The following is a 15562-nucleotide window of genomic DNA, read 5'->3' on the forward strand; positions in this document are numbered from 1 at the left end:
GTTTCGGATTGGGTGCTAGACATTATAAATTGAGGCTACTCGCTACCGTTTTTTTCGACGCCCTCCGCGCTTTTTAGCGCGCGTCGAAACTACGGTCAAAACAGAAGTAGCACACCTACTTCGAGCCGAAATATCAAAACTGTTGAGCAGAGGGGCTGTGGAGCCTGTATCTCAAGCTCAAAGCGAAGGGGGGCTGTACAGCAAATACTTTCTAGTGCCCAAGAAAGACGGGGGTCTCAGAACCATACCGGATCTAAGACAGCTGAACAAAGCATTGGCGAAACGCAGTTTCAAAATGCTTACAACCAGGAGACTCTTCGCGCATATTCGCAGAGGAGACTAATTCATGTCGATAGATCTGAAGGACGCGTATTTCCAAATACAGATAGCGTCACGTCTCAGGCGATACTTGAGATTCGCCTCCGAGGGCCAGACATACCAGTATACAGTCCTGCCGTTCGGCTCGTCCATGGCTCCTCGTACGCTTACGAAGTGCATGGATGCAGCGCTCGCTCCTCTCAGACTCAGAGGCATGCGGGTGCTGAACTATTTGGACGACTGGCTGATTCTGGCTCAGTCACGATCAGAGCTCGTGGAGCACAGGGCCATTTTACTCGATCCCCTCAAGAAACTTGGTCTCAGTGTCAACTGGACGAAGGGTTCGCTGAACCCCAGTCAGACGATACTGGTTTTGGATATAGCTCTGGACTCACGCTCCATGACGCTCCATGAATGCTTGGGCATTCAGCGCAGCGAGCTCTCTCCGCTGCGGCGCGACATTCTCGCTCAGAGAATTTCAGAAGATGCTAGGTCTCATGGCCTCAGCATCACCAGTTCTTCAGTTGGGCCTGCTCCGCATGCGCCCCTTGCAGTTCTGGCTGAAAGCGCGAGTACCACGCAGAGCGTGGATATCTGGTCAGTTGCGTCTCATGGTCAATCAGAGCTGTGTTACAGCCTTGAAACCCTGGACAGCGAACGACTGGTACCGATCAGGTGTAAGCCTGGGGACTTCCTCGAAAGTGAAAATGGTGTCGACGGACGCCTCCACTTCGCGATGGGGAGCGCTGCTCGAGGGCAGACCGTTCTTTGGCCTGTGGGCAGAACGGGAAAAGCTCCAACATATCAACTGTCTGGAAATACTGGCAGTAGAGAACGCGCTGATGCGCTTTTGTCCCCGAATCTAGGGCCACCACGTCTTAGTCCGTTCGGAAAACATGTCTGTGGTGTCCTACATAAATCGCCAGGGCGGTCTCAGGTCCCGAAACCTGTACAGGTTGGCGGAACGCCTCCTGGTTTGGGCTCAGCGCAACTTGCGCTCGCTGAGAGCAGTTCATGTGCCTGGGCTACAGAATCTGGGTCCAGACAGGCTGTCCAGAAGCAACATTCCCACGGGCGAATGGTCTCTACACCCGCAGACAGTCCTGCTGATGTGGGACAGATTTGGCAGGGCGGAAGTGGACCTCTTCGCGTCCCACGAAAACGCTCACTGCCCCGCGTTCTTTTCCAAGAACGAAAGCACGCTGTCAGGGAGGTGGCCGCGCTGCCCGCTCTATGCTTTCCCCACTGTCTCCCTACTTCCGCAGGTGGTAGAACGGGTGAGGGAAACGAGATGATCAGTACTGCTTGTAGCACCACTTTGGAAGAACCAACCATGGTTTCCAGATTTGATGCAGCTAGCAGACACTGCCCCGTGGCCAGTGCCGCTGAGGAGGGATCTCCTCTCGCAGGCCATGGGCTCGATTTGGCACCCTCAACCGGAGTTGTGGTACCTCCATGTGTGGACGCTCAACGGTTACCCGCTGATCTCTCAGTGGGAGTGCTAAATACCATCACTCAGGCTAGAGCTCCGTCGACACGACGGCTGTATGCCTCGAAGTGGTCGGTGTTCTCCAGCTGGTGCACAGCTCGGGGATGTTCACCCCTTAGTTGTGAGGTGACGGAGGTTCTCTCCTTCCTACAGGAGCTGTTGGATAAGGACAGAGCCCCCTCCACGCTCAAAGTTTACGTGGCGGCTATCGCAGCGTTTTCTGAGACAACGCTCGGTCAGTCCATAGGAAGGAACGATTTGGTCATCCGCTTCCTTAGAGGAGCTAGGAGGCTGAATCCTCCCAGACCTCCGTCAGTCCCTGTATGGGACCTCTCAACGGTTTTGGAGGCCATGAAAGGTTCCCCTTTCGAGCCTATCCGAACCATTAGCCTCAAGCATCTGTCATTCAAGACACTGTTCTTGTTGGCTCTCGCTTCAGTGAAGCGTGTGGGTGACCTGCTCGCGCTCTCGGTGAGCCCGACGTGCTTGGAGTTTGGGCCTAATGACTCAAGGGTCATACTCAAACCTAGGCACGGTTATGTGCCAAAATCCCTCAACACGCCGTTTCGGGCTCAGGTTATTTCCCTGTCTGCCCTTTCGGTGTCAGGAGAGGATGGAGACTCGAGTCTTCTTTGCCCCGTTAGGGCTTTAAGAGCTTATGTCTCTCGCTCCGCTGTCTTTAGACAGACTGAGCAGCTGTTTGTCTCGTTCAGTGGACGTTCCAAGGGAATGGCTGTTTCGAGACAGAGCCTGTCCAGATGGATAGTTGACGCCATAGCGTTAGCTTACGCTTCCAGGGGCCTTCAGTGCCCACTGGGCGCCAGAGCACACTCCACAAGAGGCGTCGCCTCGTCGTGGGCGTGGTCTAGTGGGATCTTCTTACAGGATATATGTATGGCGGCAGGATGGGCCTCGCCGTCTACATTTATCAGGTTCTATAACCTGGAGGTTCCCACCCTGCAAGCAGGGCTGCTGTCGGTATAGCCGAATCAGGGCCCTGATTGGAACTCTGAGATCACAAGCGCTATGCGCTGCCAACTGTTATATGGGCAGTATTGCATAAGACCCGCGTTACCACATGGGTCAGGCCTTGCCTTGACTGTGTGATGTCATATTGCCGCGCCTACGGACGCTGTTAGATATGGGACGGAGGGCCCCCCCCCCCTCCTGTTCTGGACTCTTTGTGAGTCCCTCAGGTGACTGTGCTCTGTAATTCCTGGGCGTTGCTTCCAGGTTTATTAGTGTATGATCCCTGCGCGCACGGCGCTTTACATGGGGTTCCCGTAGCGTCTTAGCTAAGACGCAGTACAAGAGAACTCTCGTAAGAGAACGTACTCGGTTACTAACATAACCTCGGTTCTCTCTAGAAGAGGGAACGAGTACTGCGTTCTCTGCCGTGCGCACGATTCACTCTGGTTCGCTTCGGCGATGAAATAAATTAGGTGAGTCAGCCCTTTCGAGCTCCCTTTATAGGGCTAGGCCACACCCGTTTCGGCGGGAAGTGGCAGCGCCTTCATTGGTCTGATGTTGCATCAGCCTGCGCTCGATAGGCTTGTGCAGTTGCCGCAGAGCAGCCAATGAGCGAGCGAGCCGTCTCGCCTATGGCTGCGTGCTGCTGCAAATGCGCTTTACAACAATTCAAAATTAAGGATCATTTTTTGCCTCAGTATTTTGTGAAAAGAGACTTTTCCCGTAGCGTCTTAGCTAAGACACAGTACTCGTTCCCTCTTCTAGAGAGAACCGAGGTTACGTTAGTAACCGAGTACGTTTCCTCACATGTCTTTCTAAGTGTTCGGCTGTATCCTGTTGCATTAATTCTTCAGATATTAAAAGCAGGGAATGTGTCTTGTCAGTTATATCCATAACTGAGTGCATTCTGAGTCTTGCTTTTGATGATGACACACACAAACCGGGATGAAGACGAGGAAGCTGACTCTGAAAGAAAAGCAAGCAATGTGGATGCTAAAATAAAAGAGGAAATCAATTAGAACTATAGGAAAAACAAAGGGCATGGAGAAATCAAGAGTTTGGAAGTACCGGCGACATCAGCGACCAACGACGACCTGATTGGCTGAGTACAACAGTAGTGGATGACAGATAAATCATAAAAGCTGTGAAAATGAACCCTAAAATACTGACCCTAAAGTCTGTAAAATCACCAACAACCTCCAGAAAGCTGGGGGGATGCTCTGTCAATCTATAGACCGCAGGAGAATTTGACGCACAATTACAGAAGCTACACAGCAAGATGCAAACCTCTGATCAGCACTAAAAATAGAAAGGCAAGATTCTTGACAAAGGTGAGCCAGTAGAGTTTTGGGACTGAGTTGATAGACCGATGAGACAAAGATTAACCTTTATCTACTGTAAGTGATTGGAAAGCAAAAGTGTGGAGAAAAAAGGGAACTGCAAATGATCCTAAGCATACATCCTCATCTGTAAAGCTTGGTGGAGGCATGGTGGAGGCATGGACATGCATGGCTGTCTCTAGAACAGGACCTCTTCATTTTAATGATGACTTCATGTATGATAGCAGTAGCAGAATGAATTTGGAAGGGCACAAAATCATCTTGACTACTAATATTCAAGAAAATGTCACCAAACTCATTAGAAAGCTCTTCATATTGGATCAGGACAATGACCCAAAACACCCTGCCAGTTCAGTCAAGGAGTCTATTAGAGTAAAGGAATGGAAAGTCTTAGATTGCCCAAATCAATCTCTAGATAGATTGAACATTATTTTCACCTGCTGAAGAGGAGACTAAAGACAGAAACCCCCCAAAACAAGCAACAGTTGGAATTGGCTGCATTAAAGGCTGGGGGAAAGCATTTCAAAGCATAAGACCAAGAGTCTGGTGATGTCTATGGGTCACAGACTCACTGCTGTGAATTGCATGCAAGGGATCTGCAACTAAATATTAGCTTTTAATATTTTACATCTGCCTTAAATTCAACTGTTCCAATACGTACCCTCATATCAGGTAGTGGGATGAACTCTAAAAGTGCTGTTCTTTTTATTTGGTAAAACGTGTGTGTTAAAACAGCTAATAATAAAATGTGACATTCTGTAGTTTTGTCTCATATTCCTCTTTTGGACATATCTTGACTCCACAGCAAACAATGTAATTTTGTATCATTCAGAACGTGGTTATAAATTGGTAGTCCTAGTAAAAATGTAATGTTCTGTTCTTTCTGTATGCCAGTTCTCTGCCAGCCAATAGCCTGATCCGCATCCTCCGTCTGAGTGACCCTGACCGCAGCCAGTCTGCTCTTCCCTTTGGTCAGAGGAACCCAGAATAATGCTGCTATCCTTCAAACGTCATCTTGTGTATCAGGCAAATCAAGTCAAATCAGGCAAAGTACTTCCAGCTGACATGTGCACAAGTTTACAGGATTTTTTTTTCTAAGATCATTTAAATGTACATTTATAAATACTTTGGTAAAAAAACCAAAAAAAACAAAATTTGCAGGTTGTTTTTTTTTTTTTTAATAATAGTTTTAAACATTTAAGAAATTAAAATGTTTGTAGTATAACAATAATTAATCTGTAACTATTGTGTTTGATCATTCAAAATAAATTTTTTATTACTGGTGTAACAGCATGGAAAAATTAATAGCCTGTTTCAGTTGAAGGAAGTCACAAGAGATAATCGTATTACCCGTTTTCCATTTCCCTTTTTTGTATTTACAACAAGTTATGAATCTTTAAACATTGACCTTGCATACATCCGGCTTCTGAATGGGCAGAATGCAAATAATGCTGTAAATGGTGGTTTCACTGTAAAGCTTATGACGTACTGTCACAATGGCACTGATTCAGTTCTGTGATGATCTTTAAACCTGTACTTCAGTAGTGATTACATAATGGTGTCCATTCATCTCTCCGAGTCTCTTATTTGACTCCAAGTTCCTCTTTGTGGAGATAACTTGTCATTGTTAGTAACATCCTGTCATTTTTTGAGGCAGTTCCCCTTGACATACTTTGTGATTTTTATGACTGATTGTGTGCAAGCTGGGGACTGAACATTATGTTGCCTGTTCATTGCTCATTCATTGTTCAATGTTTTCTATAGGGCTGAATGTCGATAATAAAAATTGTCTACAAATATTTTGGTTGTCGAGTAGTCGTTTGATTTAATTTGACCTAATTTAGTGCCTGCAATAATGCGGTTCGATCAGTGTGGCGCTGTAGTGCAAGACTGTATAATTCAGCCCTCTTCGATGCAATTCAAGAGAAGAAGAGGAACAGCGCTCAGCACCAGGGGGGCAGGGTTTCATATTTTTTTGAAGCAGCCCTGGGCGCCGCCATTGGCTAGCGGACCCCCACCTGCTGTTAGCATTCCATTGACTCCCATTCATTTTGGCGTCACTTTGACAGCGAATAACTGTACATCTGAGGCGTTTAAAGACGCCATTTGTCCATTAATTATTTCTAAAGAAACACGAAAATGTATTAAAGGCTCCATTACCTTGTATCTTATGTTATTGTCCCGTAGAAGCAGTTTTTGTAAAAAATAGGCTAACGATTGCGTCATAACCAGCGACTTTCTGTCGCACAGTAGAGAAATTACCGTATGGACAGGAGGAGAAGCTCGCAGGCAATCTTTTGCTGTCTATGAGGCTATCGGGGGGACGTGGAGGCATGAAGTCAAGGGAGATAATTAATCAGAGTACTTACCTAAATGTGCTCCTGTTCACACTTGCCTTCTCTGGAAGATTCAGTGGGTGATTCAGATTTCTCTTGGCACAGTGATTAGAAGACTTACAGGTTGCTCACGTGACATCTACGTCATCAAGCTCAGTTTGAGTCTGTGCAGTACACCCGACCCCCAGGAAGTAAGTGCTTCTAATTGACTTCACTTGCAGGGCTTAAAGTATTCCGGCACCGTGCCGGATCTCCGGCGTGTGGCCGTGAGGAAAAAAATAATAATAATATTTGAGAGCCTGCGCATGCAGTTTAATATTTTCGAGCCAATTTATTTCACCTACCAATCATATGAGAGGAACGCAGCTTTAACTAACGTTACAAGCCTATCAGAAGCAGAGAAGGGCATGTCCTTGCAACACAGTATGATTGACGCCCATACGTCAATGTCACGTTAGCGTTGTCGGAGAAAAAAAAAAATTTATTAAAAAGTTTATGCAGCCTGGGGATGATGTCCTAGACTCCTAGCAATAGATAAAGGACTCAAAAATAAATGGCGCTTTTTGGCAGTTGGTGCAAGAAACTGAGAGAGCCCGCTTGTTTCTGCCTGATATGCTCGAGGAAGCTACTGTATGCCAGCAGCGGTAAGAAAGTGCTTGCTCGTTATGATTTGACTGCGGTCATAGAGCCGCTGCCCGTGCACTTAAACTTACCACGACGTTGCCGGGAGTAGAAGGGATTTTTCCGTCCCGCTCCCGCCCGCAAACAATCAAGTTTCGTCCCGCTCCCGCCCGCAAAATCAGTATAGTTTTTCTTTTTTTTTTTTTTAATACATTGCATATTCTGCCTGCTACTCTTTTATTTTTTTCACTTGCTCCCCTGTTGAATATAAATTTAAAAAAGAAACGGAAAATAAATGTTTCGTTTTATTTGCGTTTAATTAAAAGTATGATAATGAACAAGGAACTTAGAACATAGAAATACAGTAAAAAAAAGTAAGAAATGTAAATAAAAAATATATACCTATAATAATTAGGCTATATAGCCTAATAAATTATATAATAATAATAAACCTGGATTTATTTCATGTTCAAAGGAAAAGTAGTTTATGGGGCCTGAGCAATTCATTCAAACATTTAACGAAAAATATCCTTATTCCTCAATAACAAAATAGACCAATTTTAAATATTTAGCTAAATAAATAAATAAAGATAAACTGAATTGACTAAAAAAAACTGTACGACTACTTAATGTGCCAATGCAGGAATATCATGTCGTGTTGAGAGCTTCAGTTTAATCCGTCTCTGCTCCAGTATGTGACCGCAAATACTGACAGCCCTCTCCGATGGTGCGCTAGCAGGAATGCAAAGTACATGGCGTGTTTGCTTAATCTCGGAAATTCGTCTTTTCCACCACTGGAGGACATCATCCGGTCTGTGTGCTTCTAATCCATCCAATTTGGCATTTAAATATATCGCTATTTCGGAATCGAATATTTTATTTTATTATAAATAGCCTAAAGGTCTATTTGTTTCTAGTTATTGTGTTTTGTTACATATTTCCACTTTGCAGGAGTCCCGCAAATAATTGTATTTTCCCGCAACCCGTACACAGTAGGCTAATATCTTGCCGCCCGCGTCCGCATTCACCCCTCAAATATTGTCCCGCTCCACACTCGGTGGCAGGTCTCTAGCCGGGAGCAACTATTAGCTGCCACACCGTTGTCTATGACTGACCGTGTCTGTGATTAAAAAATACGTTTGTGCACATTTATAGCAGAACATGATTTGATCATTCATTCAGAATTTCGCAGCCACTGGTCACCGTCACCCTGTGTAGAAAACTGGCAGAAAACAAAAAAGCGTTTACTAGCCTGTTGGTTTCAAATCAACATGCGAGTTACATCCCAGAAAAAAAAAGAAGTGATAATAGCCTTGATTTGATAATATACTTTATTTGACGTAGTACTTTTAAATAAATGGTGCCAAACATAATCATTGAAGAGATTCATGTCTATCTCACTCTGTTTACCATTTTTTTTAGCACTTTAAGCTCTTCTTACTGTATTTTTGTTATTATCGTCAATATTTGAATTTAGTATGTCTGCGGAGTTTATCTCCAACGCCGCCACCCCCCCCCCCCCCCCCCCCCCAGGAAAAAAAATTCAGGCTCAGGATTTTTTTCCACTTTAACCCCTGCACTTGTCTCCGTTGAATCCAATGGGGTCGCTGTGTCCATTTCTTTTACGGTATATGCTCAGCACTGCTTCAGAGAAATGCACCCGAGCCGAACCGAATGGCGTTTTGATATGAAAATATATGATGTAAGGATGCTTTAAATTGACAAAGACATTTATAATGTTATAAAAGATTTCTATTTCAGATAAATGCTGATCTTCTGAACTTTCTATTCATCAAAGAAACCTGAAAGAATTATATTCAGCTGTTTTCAACATAATAATAAATGTTTTTTTGGAGCAGCAAATCAGTATATTAGAATGATTTCTGAAGGATGATGTGACTGATGCTAAATATTCAGCCATGAAATCACAGGATTAAATTACATTTTAAAATATATTCAAATAAACAGTTATGTTAAATAGCAAAAAATCTTTTAAAATGTTAGTGTTTTTGCTGTACTTTGGATCAAATACATGCAAGCTTGATGACCAGAAGATACTAATTTAATTAGTAACAATGTTACAGTTCTGGACTGCTAGTGTATATTGTGAATAAAATTGTTTATCCAATTGTTTCCTATTACATTTTAGTCAGAATATATTCAAGCATATGGACTTAATCAGTATTTATTTAAAGTATTGAAATTGACCTTTGTGAGTTTTTATGAGTTTTTATCTAAATTTAAGTCAGAATATCTTAAGTCAGAAATACTGTACATTTTAAATGTGTTTTTCTGCTTCAATATAGCTTTGGTCACTTTTATCAGAAACATGCATTTAAAATGTATAATATTTCTTGGAAAAATGGTCTAAAAACGAATGACTCGTAATGAACTACCCCAATAACATCTGAATTATACATATGTAAATATGATTTAATTGTATAGGTAACAGTTTTCAGATTTTTTTTTCAGTAATTTTTCAGATTGAGTATATTTTTAAGAATATATATGGATGTTTTTTTTCATGTGGGGGCGGGGGGTAAAAACCCTGAAAAACAATTCCAGGGGTTAAATGTTAAAGAAGGTATCATTTATAATTAGCATAACTAACTCTTGCATGTATATAAATTAAATTAATATAGCATAAAATCCTTTTTAAAAATCACAGCATGGTTAAGAAAGCAAGGCAGAATTAAATTATTATTATTTTATTGCATAAGCTGCTAGCTGTTTTGTATAAATATTTAAAGAGCTACAAAATAGCTGCCTTATTAAAAAAAAATTACAGCACAATCCAGCATTGATGGTCCTGTCCATGAAACAGGTAGCATAATAATTAGTGGATGTACAGTTACTGTTAGTAGATGGTTCTAATTTTAGGTCTCAAGTAAAATAGGTCTTTAGGTGACATTTAGGTGACTTTTCACATCCCTACAAAATGAAGTACTGGTCTAAAATGGTCCATCCAGAGGTCAGTGATTTCTTGCCATCAGTCCTCGGTGGCATCAGCATAGAGCAGGAATCCAGAGAACATGTTGTCGTCCTCGCTGTTAGAATGAACACCGTTCCAGTCCCGCAGTGTTTCCAGCCAGACCTGGTCTCCAGATGACAGACGCAGCACTGCCATGTTGGAGGCCTGTTCAATGTCCTGGCCGTAAAGGGAGTCGCGAGTTTGCAGTTTCTGAATGCCGTTCACCATCAAGGCTGCACGCAGGGGGCGATTACACGCTGTTATGTAGTAGGAAAAGACATAAACTCCCCCATGAGTGCAGTTGAACTTACTGGCATGGGGGTCCCAGTGAGCCTCCTTGTTGTGAATGACTTTGTCAAACATGATTGGCAGGCCAGGTGGCGCTGAAGGCTGAGCACTTCTGAACGGCAGGTTCACCCTTAAAGCCCTTGAATCCCCTAACACCTCGTGCTCCCTTCAGGCCTTGTGTGCCTTTTATCCCTGGCATCCCCCTCTGCCCTGGTGGTCCATGGGGTCCTGGAGGACCAGGCTCTCCCTGCTTACCTGGGGGTCCTGGGTCTCCCTTTGAACCCTTGGCTCCAGGAAGCCCATCTGTGCCATTCAGACCTGGCACACCCATGTCTCCTTTTGGCCCTTGAGGCCCTGGCTCCCCCATACTGCCTTTCTGTCCTTTCTCTCCAAATGGACAGTTTCCTTTGTCACCCTTCTCCCCCTTGATGCCATCTGTTCCGGGGGACCCAGCTGGTCCTTGTATGCCAGGCTCGCCCGCCTCTCCCTTTGTGCTGTTCCAGCCGGGCTCTCCCATGTCCCCTGGGTCTCCTATCAGCCCGGTTAAACCTTTGTCTCCTTTGAGGTCCATTTCATCTGCACACATCAAGTGGAATTTGAAATATAAGAATTTTTTAAGGAATTTTCCACTATATCATGATTAAATAGAAAGCAAGGGACAGATAAAAGTTCTAGATTCTCAAAAGCAATGAAAACATGATATAATAAATGCCAGTAGTTATTTTACCTTTACCTGTGACAGTTCAATTTTAATTCTTATACTTGGATAATGGAGTAAATTCTTATAGCACTGCTTTGTTTTGGTGTACCTTGTTAGAAATTACACATAATTAAAATAAAATAAAAATATCACACTTACTAGGAGTTCAAATATTGAGCTTGATAAGCTCAGTATGAACTAAAGAAATGATTATAAAGGCTGCAAAATAACCTGTAAAATATATGTCCATAACAGAGTTGAACAAAGTAAGGGATAGATACAAATTCTATATTCTCAAAAATGCATATAAAGAATTTTAGAAAAATAAATCAACATATAAAAACATGGTATAATAAATACCAGCATAGTTATTCCTTCTAATTCTACAGAATTTCAACCCTGTCCCAGTTGAATTGCAATTCTTATTAGATAACGGGGTAAAAATGGTTAGGTTATTAGGGCTTCACAATAACAGTTGTATTATTCTTATGTTCTTTCTTATGTTGAACATAAAAGAAGATATTTTTTTTGGAAGATTGCTGGTAATCAAACAGTAGGTGGTTGCTATTGACTTTCATAGTAGGAAAAAAAATACTATGGAAGTCAATGGCAACCACCTACTGTTTGATTACCAGCAATCTTCAAAATATATTGTATGTTCAACATAAGAAAGCAACTCACAGATTCGGAATGACATGAGGGTGAGTAAATGATGACAGAATTTTCATTTTGGGGTGAACTATCCCTTTAAGATGGAACATGCTGTTTTGGAAATGTTGTTTGGCTCACAGTGCTCAAAGAAAGATCTCTCCGGATGCGTTTGCATTTTGTTCTCATACTTTTAATTAGTATTGTCTACTCTATGATTACACTGTTTATCAAAATAAGTGCTGTCAAACTATTAATCACAATTAATCGCATCCAAAATAAAAGTTTTTGTTTACAAAATATATGTGTGTATATACTGTGTATATTTATTATGCATATATATATTATATATATATTTCAATTTATATATTTTAATATAATTTATGTATATATAAATATTTTACATGTATAAATGTAACTTACTTCTAAATATATACATGGATGTGTGTGTATTTATAAATACATAATAAATATACACAGTACACACATTATGTAAACAAAAACTTTTATTTTGGATGCGATTAATCGTTTGGCAGCACTAATCAAAATAGTTCTCTATCCTTATGAATACACAGAGGTTTACAAGAAAACAAAAACCTGAACACTGGAGTATTTATTTATTCCAGTGCTGAAGAGCGTGCTCAGACTAGAAAGAGAAGAATCAGAGATTAAGATTCGCAGACAACCTTTTGTGTAATACCAAGGAACTAGCATTAAAGTTAAAGACAAATTGTAGGTTTTGCCAACTTGTGTGAGCATGTAGCAGTAAAGGAAAGGGAAAAGTTTAGTCTGTTTGATTTAGGCGTGGTAATAGTTTTTTTTTTTTTTCTTTGGTAGGAGAAACCTTGAGAACTCCACACACACAAACTCCATGTAATTATCCTTAACTAAGGTCAAGGTCTTTTCCAATGTTTATTCTTCTTTCAAAACAAGGATATTTGTATACACAATCAACAGATGAGTGTTAATACCTCTAATCCTTTGTTTATAACTTTGGATAGACTAAATGCCATTTGTGGAAGATGTGAAAGAAAAAAAATATGGTCCTTTTGTAAACAGTGTTTGCCTAAATTTCTTTCCACTCCTGTATATGGAAGCTTTAGAACTTACATAATATCGTTAAAACACTAAGTTCTTTCTTTTTCTGTGGGTTACATTGATTCACTGACCAACTACTTGCAAAACAATCTCTCCACCAATTTGTTGAAACAGTTTCTGCATCCAAATATTCCTACTACCCTACTATATCATAAGTGAAAGACAGTATGTGAAATTAGTATGTCTGAATTTGTTGTATTCATTAAATAGTAGCCTAAAAATACATGGATGACCTAGTAGGAGTTGTGAAAGGCAGTGAAGTGATGCAACAGATGCCATTGGTCACATGACATATACAGCATGGCATATGTAGTATGGCCAGGTTTCATTCACACTATACAGAACGTACTATTTACCAGTTGCAAAGTTGGTGATTGTGTGATGTCAGACGCAGTCACCAGTTAATTCAGACACGAACAAGTATATAAATAATGATTGAGTCATTGAATAGTTCACTTGACCATTTTGTTCAAAAACACAACTTGTGAAGATGGAATGAGAAGGTAATGGGCAATATTGTGTCAGAAATTTTAGTTACTCGACATCAACTTCTTGTTTAACTGTTTTGATATCATGTTAATGAGAACACAAACACATGACATTACTATAAAGACCTTTTCCTCCATGAGGCCCCCGAGCACCAGTGAGTCCATCGTGGCCTGGAGGTCCAGGAGGCCCCATCTCCCCCTTTTCCCCCGGAATACCTTGTAAGATGCCAAATATAGGTTTAGTTTAATTAAGCAATTGACTGAGATACAGTAGCAGTCAACTAGACAACTACAACCTGTCTTCTTACCCAGACACTGTCTTCTCTCATCGGTCCTGGAGGACCTCTCTCTGTTGGACAGCACTCACAAAAGTTGAAAAAGCACTCATTGTACTCCAATGTGTAGTCCCCTGGGCTGACCCCAGGAGGAACCATGGCCTCCGTGTGATAGTCAGCAGAATAAGCATCACTGGAGTAGGTGGTGCTTTCAGTGGGGGAAGAAGAGTACACATCCATAATGGAGTCTGTGGCTTCCTCTGTGATGCCACTGGCGGTGGGGCTCACAGTGGTAGTGATCGGATGGGACCCCAAGCGGCCGGGAGGCTGTGGAGGACCCCCTTCATCTCGAGGCAGAGGCTTTTTAGTGGGTTTCAGTCATGGCCACTGTGTGGTCTTGGGTAGTGATGCTTGATTCCCTGTTGTTACCGCCAGCAAGGCCATCAGCAGGATGACCAGGTGGACAATACTGGGCATTGTACAAGTACCTGCACACAAACCGCAAACAAATGCACTGCAGAGGATGCCAAACGGAAGCTGATAAACTAGCCCTGCTGAAAAAAACAACATAGGTATGTTTTGACACTGGGATGCTGGTTTTTTGCTGGTCCTTTGCCAGCACATTTGACCAGCATAAACCAGCAAAGGACCAGCATCCCAGCATCAAAACATACCTCAACTAGATCTTTACATTTTCTAAAGAACAAAATACTGCCAAAACTTACTGTACCTAGTCATTGACTTGTGTGCCGCCTGTCCGTTTGCTTCTCTAAGAGAAAACTGCATCCAGATCATTGACTTTTAACTACCAGAGCCTACCTGTCACCCCTCAGTCCAGCCAATGAGAGTGTTTTCTGCTGCATGGGCAGGTGACATACAATTGGCACAGGCCTGTGGATTTGAGACCCGAGGAGAAGCCTAATGAGATGGCTTTAGAAAGATAATGTATCAGTCCTTCTTACTCTCATGCATGTGTGTTATACCACTTAAAAGGGCAATTAAAGTGCAGATGTAAAGTTCAGTAGCAAAATAGCATGCTGCACAATGTTAAACAAAGGTCAAAGAAGTCATGATTTTCCCAAGGATCAAAGAGATTCAGAGACTTCTGGGGGATTTTTGAACAGTCTCAGCGGAGAAAACACTAACACTTGGAGGGAGAATGGTCGTGTATCCTAAACGCCTTCAAACCCTTCCATCAGACACACAGTCTACTTCCTAACAGTATAAATGAACAAAATTTGAATGAAGCAACCTGGAGTCAAAACTGCCTTCAGCTGAAATGTGGTCTGAATTCTATATAACTGGTCCATTTGGCCAAAGCTCAAAGGGAAGTTAAAAAAATCAAAGTAAATGAGATGTTGGCCCATGAAACAAAGTCATGGCAGTCCTCCTTCAGGAAATTCAGCACTAGTGACTTTTATATCTCAGGGGGTCACTGACCAGAGTAACCCCAGAGATGAGGTGTTCATCTCCTACCTCATGCTGTGATATGATTTCTCCCAGCCGTGCAATGACATCATTCAAGGATAAAGCTTTTTAATTACACCTCCGGTTTTTGTCAGATCAGTAGTGTGTGATTGAAGCATGATTGTGTTCAGACCGAGGTTATGGCATTTTAAACTGACCCTACATCTTCAACAACTTCCATATTACCTTAACTTTTACATTATCTGGAGAAACTTGCTGCCGCCAGTAGCGGTTTTAGGCACGGGCGAACCGGGCAGCCGCCCGGGGCGTCATTTTTTCGTGACACATTGGGCGCGGCAGCACGAGCAGATTAAAAAAAAAATCCTCTGCGTCGCGAAACGGTTTTTCATCATTTATATCATTTCACTGTGTGTGGAATTGGCAAATTGGCGCTCCCTGCAGCTGCCGGCGCCCCTGCTTGCTAAAAATGTACCATGCACAGAAGCTGTGTGTTGTGAGAGAAGTGTAAAAGGGGGCGGGGCGAGAGGCGCTGGCGACATTTCACCTCTGGGTCTCTCAAATTGAACGGACAGGGCAGGGGGAATCCACACTAT

The 15562-nt window shown here is 42.4% G+C and overlaps 2 protein-coding genes across 2 annotated transcripts in view; one reads left to right on the forward strand and one right to left on the reverse strand.

The window, feature by feature from the left end:
• The window catches only part of LOC132095918 (structural maintenance of chromosomes protein 6-like), a 121439-nt gene extending 116216 nt beyond the window's left edge, over window positions 1-5223 (forward strand). The window contains exon 23 of the mRNA XM_059501011.1: window positions 5011-5223. Coding sequence (XP_059356994.1) covers window positions 5011-5107 — 97 coding nt within the window. The 3' untranslated portion in view covers window positions 5108-5223. The remainder of the gene's footprint in view (window positions 1-5010) is intronic.
• A 4800-nt stretch (window positions 5224-10023) lies between these two features.
• Window positions 10024-14018, reverse strand: otol1a (otolin 1a). Its single transcript, XM_059501012.1, is given in 4 exon segments — window positions 10024-10426; window positions 10428-10965; window positions 13393-13482; window positions 13583-14018. Coding segments are annotated over 4 exon segments (1428 nt in total). The 3' UTR covers window positions 10024-10062.
• Between the last annotated feature and the right edge of the window lie 1544 nt (window positions 14019-15562).

This window comes from Carassius carassius, chromosome 20 (assembly GCF_963082965.1).
Source record: "Carassius carassius chromosome 20, fCarCar2.1, whole genome shotgun sequence".
Lineage (NCBI taxonomy): Eukaryota > Metazoa > Chordata > Actinopteri > Cypriniformes > Cyprinidae > Carassius > Carassius carassius.